At 43.0% G+C, this 22,490-nt stretch overlaps 1 protein-coding gene across 2 annotated transcripts in view; it reads left to right on the top strand.

Annotated features, from left to right (window-relative positions):
* Nucleotides 1-21,755, top strand: part of LRRTM4 (leucine rich repeat transmembrane neuronal 4) — a 1,103,072-nt gene extending 1,081,317 nt beyond the window's left edge. The window contains exon 4 of one of the 2 annotated variants that reach the window (XM_068274824.1): nucleotides 20,754-21,755. In XM_068274824.1, the coding sequence (XP_068130925.1) occupies nucleotides 20,754-20,981 (228 nt within the window). In that variant the 3' untranslated portion in view covers nucleotides 20,982-21,755. The remainder of the gene's footprint in view (nucleotides 1-20,753) is intronic. The other variant, XM_068274829.1, reaches the window with a different exon arrangement.
* Nucleotides 21,756-22,490: the final 735 nt, after the last annotated feature.

A 22,490-nucleotide genomic window follows, 5' to 3' on the forward strand; every position in this document is an offset into this window, starting at 1 on the left:
ACGATCCATCGAAATCCAAATCGGACATGTTGGAAATAAACGAATCGACGGGAATCGACGGGAAAATCGAGTGCACGAACGCACCGTGTGTATCCAGCATTATTCTATGTTGTTTGAAGAATCTTGTTATCTTGTTTGTTGCTAGAAGTCTTCTTTTATGTTGCTTGAAGAATCTTGTTATCTTGTTTGTTGGTAGTGCTAATATCCTGCTTAGTTTCTTGAAGTCTTCTTCTATGGTGCTTGCATTGTTGGTAATCTTTCAGTTCTGGCACTTAAAGGGGCACTACAGCAAAAAACTGTAAAATTTAAAATATGTGCAAACATATACAAATAATATGAGTAAAATGAGCCATACATTACTTTTCTCCTATGTTGCTGTTATTTACAGTAGGTAGTAGAAATGTGACAGAAGTGACAGGTTTTGGACTAGTCCATCTCTTTATAGGGGATTCTCAGGGATATATTTATTTTCAAAAGCACTTAGTGAATGGCAGTTGCTCTGTCCAACTGTCAAAAAACTGTATGGAGCATAGAAGCTGGCCATCATCATTGTTTAAATCCTTTTTCGGTAATAGCTTTATAAAAAATAAAAGCCTTGCTGAGTATCCCCTATGAAGAGATGGACTAGTCCAAAACCTGTCACTTCTGTCAGATTTCTACTGCCTACTGCAAGTGACAGCATAATAGGAGAAAAGTAATTTATGGCTCATTTTACTCTGGAAAAAAATGTACTTCTTATTTGTATATGTTTGCACATATTTTAAATGTTACAGTTTTTCGCTGTAGTGCCCCTTTAACTGGTGTAATCCAGTCATGCAGCTGTAATGGAATATATTAAGGGAATATTCACACTATGAGGGGTATGCACTAAACTGTTTTAAAGTGGATCCGAGATTAACTTTTACTCATTGCATAATTGTGTTCATTTCCTATTGTTTATATGGCATTCCTCAAGCTAAATACTTTTTTGTTTTTGTTTTAATACTACTCTGCCCTATAAACTAAACAAGCCTTGCCCACAGCTTTTCAGAGAGCCTTGGCATTTTCAGACAGTAGCAAGGGCTCATATGAGCTCAGTCTGGGCAGGAGGAGGGGGAGATTATTACTAGCCAGAGATTCCAGAGGCAGAGGGGAGGAGGAGGGAGGGTTAGGTTTTTTTCACAGGCCGAGTGCTGAAGATGCAGATACGCTTGCCTGTGTGTAATGTTTACAAACAACATGGCTGCTGTCATTGTATCACAGGAAGAAATAATCATATTCTATTGAAGCTGTTTGCAGCTAGATTTGCTGTGTAAACTATCTAAACTTAAGATAAGATATACAGTATAGACACGTTACTTGTTATAGTTACTTATTCATCTCAGATCCACTTTAAGCAGAATAAGGTGCGTAAAGTCTTACTGTGCGATCAGTAGAGCAGAATGCATTATATTACATGCAATGCAATACACACATTATTCTGCTTTACACAGTTTAGTGCATACACCAACTATGTGTGTTGCATTGCACAACAATTCTGCATGTCAGTAACCTCACTGCCCATGCAATTTTATGGACATGTTCACATCCCTACATTGCAATGCATCACGTTTTCCTAGCTCGCTATATACCATGCTTTTCTGCATAATGTGTGTGAATATGTGCAGACAACATAGCCATTGGCCAGGCTTTGAAAGGCATGTTGTAATGTGTGCAATATCCATTGCGGTACACACACATTATAATGCATACATTACGCAACACACTAACGCTGGTCATACATGCATTGATTTATCCAGCCAATCTGATCAGTTTAATTGAACCTGCTGAACCGCTATTCTGATATAACTGATGGATTCACTTGCTGTTGATTTTGGGCAGTTCAATAAAAATGTGACTGGCTACGTTGGAAAATTTCAATCCCATTTTAATTGAGAGGGATTGATCAATTTGTTGTATTGCGCCGTAATCGACCCGTTTATGAGAGGGATAAGAATGCTGATATATTTATTCCCTTTTAACTACCTGAAGACCGATCCACACCCAAGGACGTGGTTGCGGCGGCAGCCCCAGGACCGCCTAATGCCAATTGGCGTCAAGTCCTGGGGCTGCATTTTGCAGGAGATCGTGCGCAGGCTGCGTACGCATCTCCTGCTCGGGGGCGGAGCTCCACCCCGCCTTCAGTCTCCGAGCGGCGATTGCCACACGGGAGACTGTGAGACCGCAAAAGCGCCGTCTTTACAGTTAGTACAGCGCTGCGATCAGCAGCAGCGCTGCACTGGGGACAGCCATGTGACACGGCTGTCCCCCTGGGGGACAAGAGAGCGATCGGCTCTCATAGGCAGAAGCCTATAACAGCCAGTCGCCAGCATTGGCTGGCTGGGGGGGAGGGAGGGGTTTACAAAAAAAAGATGTATAGTAAAAAAAAAAACCACAAACATAAATATTTCTTTAAAAAAATAAACACATAAACACGGGGGGGCGCAATCAGACCCCACCAACAGAGAGCTATGTTGGTGGGGGGTAAAGTGTGAGTGTGTGTGTGTGTGTGTGTGGGGGGGGGGGGTAATCACTTGTGTGCTGTGTTGTGTGGCCCTGCAGCTTGGCCTTAAAGCAGCAGTGGCCCATTAACAATAAGAAGACCTGGTCTTTAGGGGGCCCAGGCAAAAGGTATTGCTTATAAGGAAATAAATATGGCAGCTTCTCTATTTCTCTTAATTCAGGTGTACACTAAAAGGACAATACCAGTTGCCTGGCAGTCCTGCTGATCTATTTGGCTGCAATAGTGTCTGAATCACAGCAAAAACAAGCATGCAGCTAATCTTGTCAGATCTGACAAAAAGTCAGAACACCTGATCTGCTGCATGCTTATTCAGGGTCTATGGCTAAAAGCGTACGGCTGTAGTGTTACCACTTGAACAATTTTTTTCTCTATTCTCTGTACATCCCTAAACTGACAGTGAACAGCTCTTAGTTTATAAATAGAAGCCGTTCACACTTGTCACTCTGCAACAGATCTGTGAGATCCTTTGCAGTGAGCAGGCAGCACTTCTGTGCAGTTTATATAGCCTAGGGGGGTAATGCATTTGCCCCAGGCTTTGTGTCCTACCACTGATTGCCACTGCGTGGTCCCTGTACACAAGGCAGACTGCCGATTGGCCCCTGTACACAGCCTGGTGGCTGGCAGAAGCATGGAAATCTCCATTGGACTGCAAAAGACCAATGGGAATCCTCAGAAACAAGGAGAATTCTCATTGGTTCATGATAGACCAATAAAAATGCCCCTTGTTGCTAGGGAGAATCAGTCTAATGCAGCCTATGGACAGCCCCATGCTTCTGCCGAGTACAGGGACCGAGCGGCCGTGAGTGGCAGCGATCGGCAGTGGGAAGTGGCGGTCGTTTCGGACAGGCGGACGCAGAGTGGACGCAAAACAGATGGCGCACATCTGCTTAGCGGATGCGCTTTCCTTGCCCGTTTTGCATCCTCTCAAGTGGGAACCAATAAAGGCAGAGGACCGGTAGGATAGCCATGCAACCGGTATTGCTTAAAAGGAAATAAATATGGCAGCCTCCATATTCCTCTCACTTCAGTTGCCCTTTAAGGTAGACTGGCTGGCCCAGTCTTGATATCATTACATGTGTGCATGCTCTTCAGATAAATAGAAACATCTATGCTGTAGCTGTGACATACTGCACTGTGCAACAGGCTTGCCGTGCAATCTATTTGTCTTCCCCAGCTTATGAGGAACTGCAGAGGAGATTGTGCATGGTTAATTAGCGACCTAATGCACCATTAAGTTTTTCTTAATCCCATTGCTCATTTATTGGTGTGCTCCTTCACTTACTCAATTTCACATGGAGCCTGCAGATCTATTGATTGAATTAATGAACCCCTGTACTACAGAAAATGCCAGGAAAAGAGGAGGTGAGCTGGGTGGGCAGCTGGGCAGTGTGTATAGAAGGCAAATGATATTCTCCACATTTTCTGCTGTATGGCGGGAGGGGGGAAGGGGAGGGGGGTCTCTCTGCCACAGTGTAAACAGAAGCTTAGTGTAATTTAATCCATACCGTTGTGCTGCTTATTACCCGATATTATCATCTGTTAATGGGATTTCCACCATACAAGAATTCCATTAACAGGTGATAGAAGGTGATAAGGCCTATCACATTATACAGAATCTTGCCTGTAGATAAGGAAAGCTTGTCCCACCCATTGTGTCCTATTCCTACCTGCTGCAAAGCTTCAGATCCTGTTTAATGCTGGCTCAGTTTCCTTCAATACCCGTGTAAGCCTTCCGCTTTGCTCCTATTATACATGCTGTGCTTACACTGAAGCATGTGCCTCATAGATACAGTGTTAGCAGCAAATGGGCTGAATCTCTTTCCTTTTACTTCTTCCCCCCCCCCCCCCCCCTTGTCCTGATGGGTAAGAAATGCTAAGTTGTCATGAAATTGCCACTATGTGTTAAGGCTGTACTGACTTACACCATTGTAGTAAGTGCAGATTACTGCTGCCAGCGTCTTTAGATGCTTCTTGTAAAATCACTGTACTCTTTTAAACAGAAGGCTGAAAGTAACACCCAGACAATAATGCAGATACACTGATTTTCCTTTTGTAAAGAGAAAGGAGAATGGATCACGGTATAAAAGCTACAACATAAAGCTTGGCTTATTCCTTGCAGGGCTGGATTTCTAGAAAGGCCACACAGGTCCGGGCCTTGGGCAGTTGCTACATATGAAAAAAGGAGGCTGAAAATGGGGAGCAACACATGAAAAAGGGAAACTCAAGGGAGCTGTTCATGAAAGAAAGGGGGTGCTGTACATGGATGATACACATGGAAGAGGGGGCTGCACATGGATTGGGAGGGGTGCTGCTACACAAGAAATGGAAGCCACAGCATACTTGGCCTAGGGGCACAATAAGTATTAATCCTGCCTTTATGTCTAGCAGTGTTTTCATCTGCAACCTGGGCTTCTGACCACCCAGATAACACCATACTTACACCATACAAACAGTAGCTATGAAGCTCTGGGTTTTTTTATTGGGCCCCCTCAAGCACTCTATACATATTGATATGGAGCGCCAAAACCTGCCAAGGACAGCTGCAGTGTCAGAGAGGTATAAACTAGGAAGGAGAACAGTCTATTAATGGTTACAACTGAACCACGCATATATGGAGGCAGGGGCGTAACTAGACACAGGGCCGGGCCGAGGCAGAGGCTGGAGAGGCTCCAGCCTCAGGGTGCAGTGTAGGAGGGGGCGCACAATTCATTCAGTTGTCATTCCCAATTGTGTTTGAAGCAGAAAGAAATAGGAAAAGGGGATACATGGCAGTGACTGCAAGTCAGATAACTAGAGATTAAGGTATTAGGGAGGTTGGGGGCCCTGGGGTGCCTCTTAGTCTAATAGCAATCAGTGTGTGACGGCTGGGGTGGCAGGGATGGAGGGGCGCACTTTGGTGTCTCAGCCTTGGGTGCTGGAGGACCTTGTCCCAGCTCTGACTAGACATCACTGGGCCCCCCCTGCGAAACTTTGGATGGGGCCCTCCTACCCCCCTCGTTTTCTGCACAGGAAAACTGAGGACCAATGTGTTTTCACACATAGAACAAAGATGCTGGGTCTCTACCTGGGTTTAAGGCCGGCTGGTTAATTTTATTGCAAGTGCCACAGTGCAGAGCACAACGTTTCGACCGCAGTTGAGAAAGACCACTGCGGTCGAAACGTTGTGTTCTGCTACTGCATACCTCCCAACATTTGAAGTATTGAAAGCGGGACACTTAGACCACACCCCTGGCCACACCCCCAACCCCCCTAGTCACGCCCACCAAATTTTTTAAAATAAATATTTTTAATTAATAAAATGAATTACTCCCGAAAGGGAGGAGCGTGAGGGTGCCAGTGGATGGGGAGGAGGGTGAGGGTGGCCGTGGGTGGGCAGAGAGGGGGGAAAAAAAACAATCAAGGCACCAGCCCGGGGATGCGTATGCGGCATGGATGGCTGCCGCCATTTAATTTCTCCCTCCCTCCTAATGTGCCCCCAGTGTCCCCTCCCCCCCCGCAGAGTAAAAAATGTGCAGCGGAGCAGGCTGTAACTTTTACCATTGCCTCTCCGTGCCGGGATCTCATCTGGTCTTCCCGGCTTCCTGTGATGTCACAGGAAGCCGGAAGCCGAGAAGACCAGATGGGATCCCAGTACGCAACGGAGAGGCAATGGTAAGAGTTACAGCCTGCTCCGCTGTGCATTTTTTACTCTGCAGGGGGGGAAGGGGACACTGGGGGCACATTAGGAGGGAGGTAGAAATTAAATGGCAGCGGCCATCCATGCCGCATACGCATCCCTGGGCTGGTGGCTCAATCGTTTTTTTCCCCCCTCTCTCCCCAGCGGCTGGGTCAAAGGGAGGGGGGGGGGCAGCACGGTACAGCGCGATGGCCCCCCAAAATCGGGACCATTCCAACGAAAACGGGGCGGTTGGGTACTCTGCTACTGTGGCACTTGCAATAAAATTGGCCAGCCGGCCTTAAATCCAGGTAGAGACCCGGCATCTTTGTTCTATGTGTGGAAGTAACCCTATGGTGGATAAGGGGCTTTGCTGGTTGACTCCCTGGTGCTGTTAAAGATTGGGTTGCAGCGTTGGGATATCTGTATTGCTTTGGGACCAATGTGTTTTCCCCATGCAGATAAAAACACTTAGACTTAACCTCCCTAGCATTCTGGACGAGCTAGGCTCGTCCAGAGACGCCGGAGGCCACCGCTCAGGCCCTGCTGGGCCGATTTGAATATTTTTTTTTTAAACACGCAGATAGCACTTTGCTAGCTGCATGTTTCTCCGATCGCCGCTGCTACCTGCCGCGTAATAGGGCCCCCCCAGACCCCCTGCGCAGCCTGGCCAATCAGTGCCAGGCAGCGCTGAGGGGTGGATCGGGACTCCCTATGACATCACGACATCGATGACATCATTCTGTTCGTTGCCATGGCAATGGGGAAAGCCCTCAATTCAGAACGGGATTTCCTGACGGGCATAGGTGCCGGTGGCGATCGGAAGCGTGGGTGGGAATTGGCAGGGAGGGGGGTATCATGTAGCTAGCGCTAGGCTAGCTACATGATTAAAAAAAATTAGGTATAAAAAACCATACACAGCTGTGCGGCTGCGCATAATCAGAATGCCCAGCAGGTTAAAGGAAACGTCAGGCAATCTATGCTACCCCCAGATCTACTTACCAGGGGCTTCCTCCAGCCCCTTGCAGCCGACAAGTCCCTCGTTGCAGCTCTGCTCCCAGTACATACATACACACACAGCTGTATTATTTTACTACATGAGAGCACATGCTATATGGAGGAACAACAATGACATGCTGAACATAATATATAGTATTCACTGTAACTTTGGCAAAACATTCAGAATGTCACTGATTGATACTGTTATTACAGAATGACTCCTGTGGACACAGTATGAGACAACAAGCTCTTAATGAGGCAGCAACAGTCAGATATCAATCTTCACTCGGACACTCCACTGTGTTGTAAAAGTAATCAGAGCCATAAGGTTATTACCCTGTGTGTGATAAGAATCTAGGAATCCTTTCGGAGTGATTGCTGAAAAGGGAAAGTCTACAACTTTTTTTTTCAAAATGTGACTCCTTTGTTTGTAAGGTTGTACATGAAGTCATCAGAACTTTGCAGCAGTGAGTGAGAGACAGATGTTTTTTTACATACCCTAGGGAGCAGGGACAGTGTACAAATTCCAAAGTTTGTTTGAGTCCATATCTGTGCTGTGGACACATGCAGTCAATATAACAATGGTGCAAGAGCAGAATACGTTTTTTTCTCTCCATTCCCTTAGCTGTCAGTCTCTCAAACTTATCCCCCCACGGGCCCCCTGTGGCTTCTGGGTCCCCCTGCGGAGGCATCCCTTGCAGGGTCTATTGTTACGCCCCTGTATGGAGGTGATCATTAGCAGCTTAGCACCAATAAAGAGCTAATAAAGTAGTTGAAGGAGGCCCCCTACTGGGCTCCCCTGGTCCAGAGGCCCTGGTGCGGTCATTACCTCTGCATCCCCTATTGCTACACCCCTGCTTACAAATCTTACAAATCACTTCTGTTAGCTTTGTTGTTGATTCTGTCCTCAGATGCCTTTCCTGGCAGTCCAGTTGTCTATGCTGGGTCTCTGGTAATTAAGATGCAGGGCTGGATTTTCACTAGACACACGCCTAGTGACGTCAGTGCTGAAGAGAAGGTGGGTTCCCATTAGTCCACACATAACTCTTAGCAACACTGAGAGCTGCTGCATCACTAGTTATCCATCTGGGCAGCTTTTTTCAACTGTGGTCTGTGGTTATAGTTGGGATAGGACCACATGCAAAAAGTGTGTTTTAGGATGTGACATGTTTTCAGGTGTGGTTTAATGCACTATTACAATTTTTGTGCTTGTAGGTTCCTCAACAGCAGATCATCTGGACTAATTGTGTCATTAATGAGCAATCCAATTGATCGACTGAGGTGCAACCTTATGGGTAATTCCCCGTGGTAAGTACATTGGGCATGCTGCATTGGGAATTACCCATGAGGGTGAGCCTTGATTGACATTGGATTGCAGAGCAACATTTAGGGGCCCGGTGGTTCCCTATGTGACTAGGAGATCGTTGTGTGGTCTGTAGAAACTGGCCTGTGGAAACAGTGTTGAGTTGGATAATATGACTAAAAAGTAATAATACCTATAGGTGAAATTTTTAATGGTAAAACAAACTTAGAATCAGAATCGGAATTATTCGCTTATTTGGAATTATTTATTATTCGCTTATTTGGAATTATTTATGGTACACACAGCATAAGATAATGGAGCAGTCAACAGATATATTTAGCCATTTATTTAGGAAAGGGTTCTTTACAGTAAGAGTGATTAAGATGTGGAATGCATTGCCACAGGAAGTCGTTATGGCAAACTCTATACCTGCATTTAAAGGGGGCTTAGATGCTTTCCTTGCATTGAAAGACATCAATGGCTACAATTACTAGGTTATGCCTAATGATGTTGATCCAGGGATTTTATCTGATTGCCATCTGGAGTCAGGAAGGAATTGTTCCCTTTTGGGGCTAATTGGACCATGCCTTGTGGGGGGTTTTTCGCCTTCCTCTGGATCAACAGGGATATGTGAGGGAGCAGGCTGGAGTTGTACTTTGTACTGGTTAAACTCGATGGACGTATGTCTTTTTTCAACCAAAATAACTATGTAACTATGTAATATCGACATAACAAATAAGCAGATGGGGGTTAACAGTGCAGAGGTGGGTTGCAGAGGATACTTGGGGCGGAAAAGGAAAACTAGGGACTTTTGCATGAGATGGTGCTCGAGTTCAGAAAAAAGACTGCCTGAGGGAAGAAAGAGTTCCTGTGCCTGGTGGGTCTTGTGGAGATGGTTCTGAGGCGGTTACCTGAGGGGAGGCAGTTAAAGTAGTGTTTGCTGGTGTGGATGGGGTTATTCAGCACCTTGTTTGCCCCGGACCTCAATTGGGTGGTTCAAAAAAGATACTGAACAACCCCAACCACCCCGGCAGGCCATACTTCAACCTCCTCCCCTCTAGTCGCCGCCTCAGAACCATCTCCACTAGAACGAGGCACAGGAACTCTTTCTTCCCTCAGGCCGTTCTTCTCCTGAACTCGAGCACCGTCTAGCAACACCTGCTCACACAGTCATAACCAGCCAATGAGAAACTTGCATGCCAGCTGTGTGATCAGGTGTCACTTCCTGTTTTATCTTATGATCTCACCTATATCAGTGAAATGATGTAGGACAAATGAACCACCCCACCTGCGCACTGCCTAGGTCTGATTTACATATAAGGCTTGTATTTATTCATTGCAAGAATTACAATGAATAGATGAATTTGAATGCCGTGAAGTCCATTCACATAACACTTTTGTTATTTGATATCCCAGCTTTTTACACCGTAGTAGCTTCAGTATCTTTGCAGTGAGATATGTGAAATACCTGCATTATTATTTTTTTATAGCACACAAACCTGGTATTACCTTGCTAGAGGCAGATATATGGAATGATAAAACAAAAATGGCGAACCTTTCATTTTCTCGCTGTCACATCCAATTGAGAAGGCACTTCAGCTACATGACAGTCAGGGGTCCGTGTCACCCAGCATACAAGATAAGATTGTGCAGCATCTCACTTGCTGCACTGTCACTTTCACTCTGTCACTCATGTTCCCTCTGTTAACCTGCTGGCTGCTGGCACTTGTGAAGCAAGGCGAATGACCACTTATGCATCAAGACTGTTCATTCTCATTGTTATATGTCTGCTGTCGTAACAGCGCAAAACGGCACTGGAAATGTGGGCGCCGTCTGTTCCCGCCATAGGCTGTAATGTGAAATACAGATATAGCAGTGCTTAGAAAGTATTTTGGGCACCGTCAAAAGACAGAGCTGGCCACCAGCTGTAGCTGGCAGCCGAATTAATTCTTTCCCCTAAGTCCATGGTGGCCAGGAAGGGAAATAGTAATTCAAAAGACAGAGATAAACAATTATATCGTGCTTTTCTCCTGGCAGACTCAAAGCACCAGAGCTGCCTGCAGCCACTAGGACGCGCTCTATAGGCAGTAGCAGTGTTAGGGAGACTTGCCTAGGGTCTCCTGCTGAATAGGTACTGGCTTACTGAACAGGCAGAGCCAAGATTTGAACCCTGGTCTCCCGTGTCAGAGCCCTTAACCATTACACTTTCCAGCCACTATTGATGCCGCTGGGACTTTTGCAGGGGCAGGGTAAGACGTTTTTCAGCTTAACCCGTTGCCCACATTTTTCAGTGCCATTTTTATATATAGGCATCCAGGCCCAGATTTACATCACAGGAGACTATCGGCATCGATGTCCTGGCACCCTAGACTTTGCCCTCCATGAACCTACAAACCCCCACCTAACTGCCACGCAAGTGTGCTGGCTGGCCCAGCTGTTACTTCTCCCTTACTTCCCTTGCCCGTCATAGGTAGCTACAGGTGCCCCTTAGCATTAGGAAATCTGTGTATGGCATGCATCAATGGTGGAAAAACAAAATCCAAAAAACGACGTGCTAAGACTCAAGTCACCTGTGCACTTCCAAGTGACCATCAAAATGCAATTCCCACTGAGTCAGCACCGGTGCTGACTCAGTGGGAATCCCTTTAGCATTAGGGAGCCAGAGGTACCCTCAGTATTAAAGAGAATCTGTACTCTAAAATTCTTACAATAGAAAGCATGCCATTCTATTCATTATGTTCTCCTGGGCCACTCTTTGCTGTTTATGCCACTCCCTGCTGCAACCCTGGCTTGTAATTTCCAGTTTTAGGCAGTGTTTACAAACAAAAAACATGGCTGCTAACCAGCATGTGATAGGCTGAGAGAAGCTCAGTCTGTGACTCATACAGAGCCTAAAAGGGGCGTGGAGAGGGTGTGTATAACTTCTACCTATCACAGCAGAGCAGCACATTCCTGACAACAAAGCTGACAAAGGAAAGAAGATTAGATTATATAACAGAGATAATACAGCCACTGCGCAACTAGGAAAGGCTGCAGTAAGACAGACCACATTAGAACAGGTATAGGAACTTATAGGATAGAAGAAATGAGGCTGAAAATTTTGTTACAGAGTCTCTTTAACCATTTAACGGCATTCTAACGTATTAAAACGTTAACATTAACTGCTACAGTGGAAATTATGTTTAAAAGTACACACAATTGCGAAATTACAGTTCCTGATGACATTTACAAACAAAATTAATTTCGATTTTACCCCAAGATTTTGCATTATAATTTTGCATTGTCATTTCAAATACGATTATGCAAAATGTGTGTGCATCACTAGGGCCCAGTGTTTAGGATTCACATTTTGGGGGGATGGGGAGAAGAGGTGTATACCCTTTATTGTGGCTTATATAGATAGCACTGTTATCTGTTTATCTGCAAGAAGTGATTTCATATGGCAATTATTGCCTCATATCTCCGTGGGGTTGGTAATTTTCAGCAACATAAACAGGATAGATTTTATGTTATCCCATAAGACATTTTTTCCCTTATGCTTCATATATACCAGCTGGAAAGAGATGCTGTTTTTTGTATAATACCGGTTTTAGCTTCTTTCCACTTCCTGTCTCCATTGCAGTTCCCCTGTAATGCTCTTCCCCTGTTGTTCGGTCCATCATTTAGTTCCACTTGCAGTGTCCAGAAAATGCTGCTATGACCCACCCTAAATGATATGTGTAATAAAACACGATAATATTAGCAATATCCCTGCATGTATACAGACAAAACCTAGAGTTCAAATGATAACAATAAACTAACACAGTCAACACAGATCATCTTAAAAGTCATGAGTCATGACAAGCCCTTATGCAGGTACAATGAATATGAACCGCGCTCCCAGGTCATTTGTTGTACTTACTAGTCCCTGCTGTCTGTGTTGTTGTAAAATGATTTTCTGCCTAACCCTGGCTACAAATGCAAGGTCTATAATTGTCACCCATTGGGATATAGAAAGAGAAGTTTTCCTTAGCACTGTATGTGATAATCCCACACTCTGCAAAGCCTGCAGACACCCAGTGCTCAATAGTGGTCACCATAAAACATATGAGTTAGAGTTAGGGCTTAATTTTAACACGGGGGGTACACTTTATTAAAACAGTTAAACATCCATTAAAAGAAAAACAAATTCACATCATGGGTCCATGCACACTGGACCCCTTTGCATCAACACTGTTGCACAATATGCAGTAAAGTGCCAATTGCTTAATTGTCACCAGACTGTAGGTTTAGAAGATGTCTGTTCTCCTTCCCGACTAGGTTTCGGCCTTCCACTATCATCAGGGAAAGTGATCCGGTAGGGATAGTGACTTCATTTCTGGGGTGATAGTTCTGGGCACCAGGAGTCTGAGCTGGATTTCTGCCCTGAATGTGCGGTTTCAGTCTCTGGTGGAAGAGTTAACCTCCTGTGCTTCATCGCTGGTTCAGAGGGTTTGTTGTACTATGGGGCATAGGCAGTAAACTTTCTGCTAAAGAAAAGAAAAACTTTATGCTTAGAGGCAGTAAGGCCAATTTGGAAGTATGCAAAAGTAGTACAAGCAGGGCACAAAACCACTTTACAGTACTTTAATAACACCAGTCAGCACAATCATCCAGCAAGGTGAGGTTATAATTGTACTGGCCTAACAGCAACTTCCTCGGAGGCCACAAAATGGTAATCCAGAGTAAAAATGGTGGACACAAACCCCATTGATTTATACTAAAATTAGCAAAAATTGTAGATAAATGACAAAAGTGGAGAAGTGTTTGAGAAATTCTTTCTCTGTACTTCAGTCTTAACTATGGTCTTGACCCTGAGAAATTCTTTCTCTGTACTTCAGTCTTAACTATGGTCTTCTTGACCCTGAGAAATTCTTTCTCTGTACTTCAGTCTTAACTATGGTCTTGACCCTCTGTCCCTCAGAGGGGCTCACGATTTAATGGACAAATGAGAGGGATATAGAGGCTGTCATATTTACAACATTTTAAGCAATACCAGTTGATTGGCTGTCCTGCTGATCCTTTGCCTTTAATACTTTTAGCCATAGACCCTGAACAAGCATGCAGCAGATCAGGTGTTTCCGACATTATTGCTTATAATATTAGCCGCATGCTTGACTCTGGTGTACTTCAGACACTACTACAGCCAGATAGATAAGCAGGGCTGCCAGGAAAGTGGTATGGTTAAAAAGGAAATAAATATAGCAGCCTCCATATACGTCTCTCTTCAGTTGTCCTTTTATTCCTGCCATAGAACATACAAGCTCAAAAACATGCAAAGCCCACAGTTGGCAGCTCTTTTTAAAGCAGTTTAGCAGCTTCTCTTTGCAAACACTAAAGAGTGCTGTTTGAAGTGAATTGGGCTAAATTATTATTATTTTTTCCTATTAGATTAAAGTGCATTATACTTACCTACTTACACGCTTCCCTTTTGTAACGCGTTTCAAAAACATTTGCTCTATAATGTGCTACGGATGAGCTTTATTGATCATAACCGGTTTTATATTTTGTACTTTTGTATACTTGTTTCTTATGTGATCATGAGAAAAAAATTAATTGAAAAAAACAAATTAAAAGAAAGTTTTAAAAAAAAATATTTATAAAGCGTCAACATATTCTGTGGCACTGTACAAAGTAAGAAACAAACACTGGGTACTTAATAATGCAGACGAGGGTAAACACCAAATCGAGACACTGGTGCAAAATACAGAATCGGTAGACATAGTCATTGCAATGACAAATGTTACATGATGAATAAAATACATAACAAATTCAAAGACACAAAAGGGTGAGAGAGCCCAGCCCTTATGTGCTTACAATCTAAATAAGTTATTTACATTCAACAGCACCCTCTAGTGGTGGTCAGGAGTACCCATTATGTTTTACACAAGCAGCAGGAAGTTGCAGACCATGGACAGCGACAATCACATTTCTGATCTTCGTAGGCACTTCTTAGCAAAACAAATGTATTCCTTAAACATGCTGTGGCTGACTCACTATCCGGCGTGTGGACACTCAAGTCCGTACTGCTACAGAAAAGTCTTTGATTACTTCCAGATAAATAGCTGTTGGCATTGTTGAACAATGATTCAAGACGCATTCATGGTAACCTCCAAGTTTATAGAATTTAATGTTCCGAAAAATGGCTTCAGCAAATTGCCACCCTGGAGGGGGAGCCCGATAATGCTGTATTCTTCCGTTTTCACATTTACAGTATTTGTTCTGTTATCTCTCATTGCCATCTCAGCCACAGCGGCTGTGTCTACCTGAGCTTTGAACAGCTGGGTATAGCAGGTTGGAAAGTTAGAAAACAGGATCTCTGTATCAATAGATCACTGTAAAGAGAATATGACAGCAAATAAGAACAGGATGGTCCACCTAGCGTGACATATTTTCAGTTTAAAGACAGGAACTCAGTAAATGCTGTCTCTGTTGTAGCCTAACTACAGGGTTTGACTGCTGCAAAGTGTTTTGAAATTTTTTATTGGTATTCAATTATCATTATTGCTTCAATGTTATAGCTCCTTCGCTGATATTGTCACATAGAATAGAAACTTGTCATATGTATAAACGCACTGAACTGACCGCAAATTAAAATTGCTGGAATTGGCAGATGCCAGCAGATACCCCTGGCTTTGCATAATGCAGTCCTTTGTAAATGCAATAGAAATATAAGTTCTAGTTATGTCTGGCCAACAGGTCACTATACGAATGTGACTGCAGTATATGTTGAGTACTGACATGATTTATAATGCACTGACCATAAAGCTAAGTATTAGCTCTGAGCTAATCAACTAAACTTGGGTGTTTTCTGAAGCACTTCAGCAGCCAAGAAACAGTGAGAGACAGCTTGAGATAGAGTTTTACTGCAGGAAGGTTCAAAGGCTCTTTAGCTCTGCTCTGTTTTATAGCTTAAAATAAGAGTGTGGTTTGTTAACTGGAAATATGAAACAATGTTACAAAAAAAAATCTATACAACTTAAAATAAAAATTTGCGCGTACTGTTCTATTCATTATCCGTACTACAATTATACTGCATATTCATTAACATAAGCAAATTCAGGGGGGGGGGGGGTTAAAGCTGTCCAGAATCCCCCCTCAGACCAGGGCCTGTGCAGTGTCTGGAGACAGGCATAAGTTAGGACAACAGAATATCTGCAGGCATCCTGCAGCTCACAGCCCCGCCCCCTTTCTTTACCTGCTATAGTTGACTTTGGATGGAGCAGCAGCATGTGTACAGAGCATGGAGGAACAGCGTGTGTATAGAGCATGGAGCAGCAGCATGTGTAAAGAGCATGGAGCAGCAGTGTGTGTACAAAGCATGGAGCAGCAGCGTGTGTAAGGAGCATGGAGCAGCAACATGTGTAAAGAGCATGGAGCAGCAGTGTGTGTACAAAGCATGGAGCAGCAGCGTGTGTACAGATCATGGAGCAGCAGCGTGTGTACAGAGCATGGAGCAGCAGTGTGTGTACAAAGCATGGAGCAGCAGTGTGTGTACAAAGCATGGAGCAGCAGTGTGTGTACAAAGCATGGAGCAGCTCTGGGGAACTTGAGTCAGGTATGAGCACAGCCCTGTGCTCTTGCTGGGTGAATGCTTCACTTTCCCCTTCATTACCAATGTCGGCTGTCCTCATTATTATCTGTATCCAAACTGCTCCTGACCGATCCCGTTGTTGATCGGGAGCAGGTAGGACATTTAGGAAATAATTGTCATATCCTGGAAATTGCATTATGTGTACCCAGCATGATGTCCTACAATATTATTATACTATAATGTGTGTGGCTGAGGGAGACCTGTCAGGAATCCCCCCCCTTGAAAATCCTGGGTTTGCCACTTGATCATGTCAAACTTTTTTCTCTTTCAGGCTTTCTTTAATTGAGCCAGACCTAAACTCAGCACTTATCTAAAGGCACTACTACTATTATAATTGTGTGATGTATAATATGAAGATTGTTTTTTTTAGAACAACAGCATTTGTGTCCATGAAATTATTTTCAAGATGAGGCACAGAAGGTCAAAGGGGTCATGTAAAAAAATGACAATTGTTCCCAGTGATTTGTATGTAAATTGCACGCTGTGGCAGTAACAGAGCTCAGTTAAGAGCAGTATGGGGTGCAAATCATAACAGAACGGCTTGTATTACTTGACCACAACCAGAGCTAATATAGAGCGCGAGTCTAAAGCCTGCAGCCATTGCAGCTCTGTGGTTGGAAGCTGCAGAATTAAAGTGCGCCCTGTAAGACACGCTTGATTACATTAATGAATGAGACATTGCTTGTGCCTGAAATTAAACACTCACCCCATTAACTCTGCCTGTGATTGTGTGAACTGAACTCAAGCCTTGTCACTCTGGGCTGTGCTATATGAACTGTTTCATCTGCTACCATTAAGTTAATCTGTATGGCTTGGAATATCTCGCCCCCCCCCCCCCACTCATCACAGTGTCATAATATTCATCATATTAACTGCACAGTTGTTGGAACATAGCGCCTGTTGATCTGATCTAGCATAGTAGCATGATAACACTGGCAGACTATAATATAGCCCTGTTACCCCTGGCTTCCAATAAAAAAAATCTTTAAAGTTTTTTTTTTGTTTGTTTTGTTTTTTTAAAAGTGATTTTCTTGAGGCTTGATTCACAGTGGGACGTTGCGTTTTGATGCCACGTTAAAGTCGCACCGCAAGCTTACAACGCAACGCGCCCAAAAAGTGGCAAAGCAGCGTTACCGTCGCATACAGCAAATACAGTAAGAAATACAGGCAATGAAAAGTATGCTTCCAAGTCATTACTGAGCATGTGCAAACAGTCCAACGCAGCTAATAACGTGTATAACGCACAGCATGCAGTACTTTTACTTAACGTGCAGCGTTAGACACCAACGCAACGTGTGCACTGTGAACAGGGCATCGATTTTTCATTGCAGTGAGTTATTCTGCGTTAAATGCTGTTTTAACGCGCGACTTTAACGTCCCACTGTGAACTTAGCCTGAAGGTGAGAATTTTTGCAAACATATATGGCATATTTTCCAAAGTTTAAAAAAAAAATTACCCAAAAAAAATAATCCTTCGATATTATCACAAGTGAGAAAATTTACACAAAAAAATTGCTAAAAATTCATACTTTAAAAAAATACTATTTACTGTATTTGTGTGTGTGTGTGTGTGTGTGTGTGTGGGGGGGGGGGGGGGTGTTAAAAAAAACAAACCAAAAGAACGAAGACGAAAAAAAATGAATGCATTTCACAGGCTTACCTCCTTCTTTTGAAGCCCTAATTTCTGATTGGTTACACGAGATGGCCAATATGATACCAAATTCAAACACAATTACATATTTTCTGAGACTGACTGTTCATATTACCTAGGTTCAAGTTACAGCCAGTGGCGTAGCTATGGAGCTATGGGCCCCGGTGCAAGTTTTATAGTGGGGCCCCCCAAGCACACTATACGTAACACTTGATACGGCGCAGCAAATCCTGCCAATGTCATCCACAGTGTCAGAGGTGCAAGAAGGGGATGGGAAACAGTTTGTTAATGATTTCTACTATTCAAAGCATCTATAGAAGTGATTATTACCACCACAGGACCAATAAACAGCTAATACTTTGTTTGAGGAAGGGCCCCATGGGGCCCCTTTGGCCCAAGGGTCCAAATGTGGTTGCTACCTCTGCAACCCCTATTGCTACGCCACTGGTTACAGCTGCTACAGAGGTTCAATGCAGTTGTGTGTTGAGCAACTGATCTTCCTCAATAGCCAATCACATTTTGACTCTCCACATTTTAAAGAGGAACGCTAGTGAAAATAATGTGATGAAAAAAAGTGCTTAATTTTTACAATAATTATTTATAAATGGTTTAGTCAATGTTTGCCCATTGTAAAATCTTTCCTCTCTCTGATTTACATTCTGACATTTATCACATGGGCACTTCTTTACTGTTGGCAGGTGATGTCTGTGGAAACTGGAAAGACATGATACATTTTTGGCAGTTAGAAACAGCTGTTATTATTTCCCACAATGCAACAAGGCTCCCACAGTGTGATGTCAGCACTCTGGTGCTGACATCACACTGTGGGAGGGGTTTCATCACAATATCAGCCATACAGAGCCCCTGATGATCCGTTTGAGAAAAGGTAAAGATTTATTGTGGGAAAGGGGGTATCAGCTACTGATTGGGATGAATTTCAATCCTTGGTTACAGTTCCTTGTTAAACTGCTTACAATTTACATTAAATCTGCACAAATTGACCATGTCTTCTGGTGATTCATTTTCCATACTTTGCACCATATGATTCACTCAACAAAGTGCACATTTTAGAGTGTTTTACCCATTAAGCTCATGAGACAAATCTCCCAACAAATGCTAAAAAGCTAATTAGATCTATTGTCTACTCTAGGTGTTTTATCCTATAATTCTTTATATATTTTGTAGGCTGAAAAAAAATCGGAAGAATTGACCCTGCTTCTGCAGAAGATCTTTTTAGCATTTGTGGGTACTTGACACTGGACTTCAGGCATTTTGGCATTTCCCTCTCCCCAGTCTTCCTCCAGTCTCTGGCACCTTAATTTCCGAATGACATGCAAAAATTGCTTTCATCTGAAAAAAGTACTTTGGACCACTGAGCAACAGTCCAGTGCTTCTTCTCTGTAGCACAGGTCAGGCGCTTCTGCCGTTGTTTCTGGTTCAAAAGTGGGTTAATGCTTCCATCTGCTGAAAAGCTTTATGGACATGAAGATTTCATTTTTCAGCACGACCTGGCACCTGCTCACAGTGCCAAAACCACTGGTAAATGGTTTACTGACCATGGTATTACTGTGCTCAATTGGCCTGCCAGCTCTCCTGACCTGAACCCCATAGAGAATCTGTGGGATATTGTCAAGAGAAAGTTGAGAGATGCAAGACCCAACACTCTGGATGAGCTTAAGGCCGCTATCGAAGCATCCTGGGGCTCCATAACACCTGAGCAGTGCCACAGGCTGAATGCCTCCATGCCATGCCACATTGAAGCAGTCATTTCTGCAAAAGGATTCCCGACCAAGTATTGAGTGCATAACTGAACATAATTATTTGAAGCTTGACTTTTTTTTGTTTTAAAAACACTTTTCTTTTATTGGTCGGATGAAATATGCTAATTTTTTGAGATAGGAAATTTGGGTTTTCATGAGATGTATGCCAAAATCATCAATATTAAAACAATAAAAGGCTTGAACTACTTCAGTTGTGTGTATTTGAATCTAAAATATATGAAAGTCTAATGTTTATCAGTACATTACAGAAAAGAATGAACTTTATCACAATATGCTAATTTTTTGAGAAGATCCTGTACATTTCAAGGATTAACATAAAACATTATTTTAGCATGCTTCTATTGTTTTTGTGTGCTGATAAACCATAGTCTTTCCACAGTGACAACCTTTTTTATTTTTGCATTGCTATAAATTTATTTTATTTGTGTTGGCAGTAGTGAAAATTGCGATCATACTACTTTGCGATTGAGATCTTTAGTGTGTATCGGCCCTAAGTGTACATTGTGTATCAATGCATGGCACTGCTTATGTATAACTCTGAGCCTTGGCAGTTCCTCTGTTCAAGCTGCTTCTATGCATTATGTTGACCCCTGTTAACCCCCCCCCCCCCCCTGGTGGTATGATTCTGGATTTTATGGTCTAAAAGCGGTGGCATTTTTTTGCAAGCTTTTACACCCTAAAACTGGGGACACAATCATGCTGCTAGAGAGCCTGCAGCAGCCCCAGCATTTACTCACCTCTCTGAGATCCAGCGTTGCAATTCTCCCTCTGTCCTCTGAGTGGCACTATAACCCTGCAGTGAGATCAACAAAAAACGGTGATCTCACCTGAGGGATACAGAGACTCCGAGGACAGGAAGGAGAATGGCTGCCGGCATCTGGATCATCGTGGTGGTGAGTGAAAACACCCACTGCGCGCCATGCTCTACACAAGGCTTCCCACGGCTACTACGAGTCATGTCCGGGGTTATCACTCTTGGCTAGTTTTTTTCCACCATGAACCTGACTCGTAATAACTGCCAAGGAGGTTAATGGAACATCCCAGCTTCTGCATCAATGCAGAGGCTGGCAAGGAGTCATATTGAATGAGAAACAAAGGAAATAACCTATTTTATTTACCTACAAATAATATGCTTTATCTAGGAAATACAAAAGGGTTTCACATTATACCAGATGACATCTAAGTTTGCTCTGGTTTTGTCTCTGTACAGGTTCCACGGCACATGAAGACTCCACCATACTTTACGACGTATGACCAGCCAATGGTCGGATATTGTCAGACCCACAAAACCCTCCTTGTAAATAAGGGCTATGATGGGACACCATGCGAGCAAAGAGAGACCACCAACCTAGAGCTTAGTAGGGACCAGAGCTACATTTCAACAATAGCTCGCTCAGCAGCACCTGCCATATACATTGAGAGGATACCAAACCAATAACCCACGGAGTCTTGGATTGTGACGCTTGGAAGAAAAGCATTGAGGACATATACAAATCATACTTGTTGGGAGTACCCTGTAAATGTAACGTGCTCTCATAATAAAAACAGCTACATAATACAATAAAAAAAACACGCAAAACTAGAAGCTTGAGCACGGGACCCATTTCAGCCAACAGGGCCATGGAACTTATAACAATAATATGGGAACAACGAGGGGTTTATCTTGGCTTTAAAGGATTATGCAAACCCCTCTGGTGTATAAAAAGAAATAAAATAATAAAGTAAAATTATAAAGCTGGATCCACCTAAGGGATTTTTTAACCAGTCTTGGATCCACTCCAGCTGCATAAAGAAGTTTAATCTGCTTGTACATTTGGTTTCCTATTTTCTACACGTTGCATGGTTCCAATACAGATGAACCAAACAGGGGAGACTGTGGGGATTTCTGGGGTAGGGAATGCTTATTGTTTCATGTTGAATAACCCAGTGGATCTTTTTGAACTGTGTTTCTTTCCTGTTTTTCCCATAACAGAAGTTTGGCTTTTTATCAGACTGCCAGCCACAAGGGGGCAGTGTTTGGGAAGACCAGCCTCAGTCAGAGTCACGGTCGCAGGTTACAGTTATGAAAGATCTACAGAACAAAGTGGTGGGAAGGCTCCTTCTGGCTCCTTCATTCAGATAGAAGGAATATAATTCCCAGGTTTATTTGGATTTTATTGACAGTTTCAAATCACAAAAGAAAGTATAAATTGTTTTTTTTTAATACTATTATGATCAGTTATAGCTTTTGTGTAGTTTTTATCAATAAAAAGAATGAAAAACATGATACCTATGGTGTTCTGCTGTGTGGAGACTATATTATACAAATATGTAAAAATTGGGAGTAACTGTATAAAATAGAATTCTATTTTTTATATAAAAATAGAATGGGCCATATCCCGTAACCTTTTCTCCAAGTAGATATTTTCAAACCGTATCAAATAAATACTTTTAGAACCCAAGTAAGCAAGAGAATTTAGTACTTTTTCAATTGCTAAAAAAAATTAAAAACTGTTTTAGATAAGATATGAAGTTATCTCATTGGAGAAAACAAAGGCAACAACACCCACTTGTTTTGAGCAAAAGTGCTCTTCCACAGGCCTCAATTAACAGTTGAAATGTAATGAACCAAATACTATGAGTAATGAATCAGCTCCATAAATTATGCCAAAAGCAACTGGGACAAAATGAAGCCAGGTAAGTGATGTAGCCATCCAGACAGACCATGCAAGAGAATGGACATCTCCAGTCCACACCCAGGACGTGTGTAGACACCGTGGGCCCAATCCAATTCAGTTTCTTCCTAAGTGAAATTTCCACGTTATAAATAAAATTACTTTTAAGCTACCAGCAAGCAAGAACATATGGTACTCAGAATAATTTTTATAGTACTTTTTCACCTACGTTTTAGTACTTTTGCAGAGTGCAAAAGTTGAAGTTAAACAGAACATGAAAAAATATCTCCTAC

Source organism: Hyperolius riggenbachi, chromosome 3 (assembly GCF_040937935.1).
Source record: "Hyperolius riggenbachi isolate aHypRig1 chromosome 3, aHypRig1.pri, whole genome shotgun sequence".
In the NCBI taxonomy this organism is placed as follows: domain Eukaryota; kingdom Metazoa; phylum Chordata; class Amphibia; order Anura; family Hyperoliidae; genus Hyperolius; species Hyperolius riggenbachi.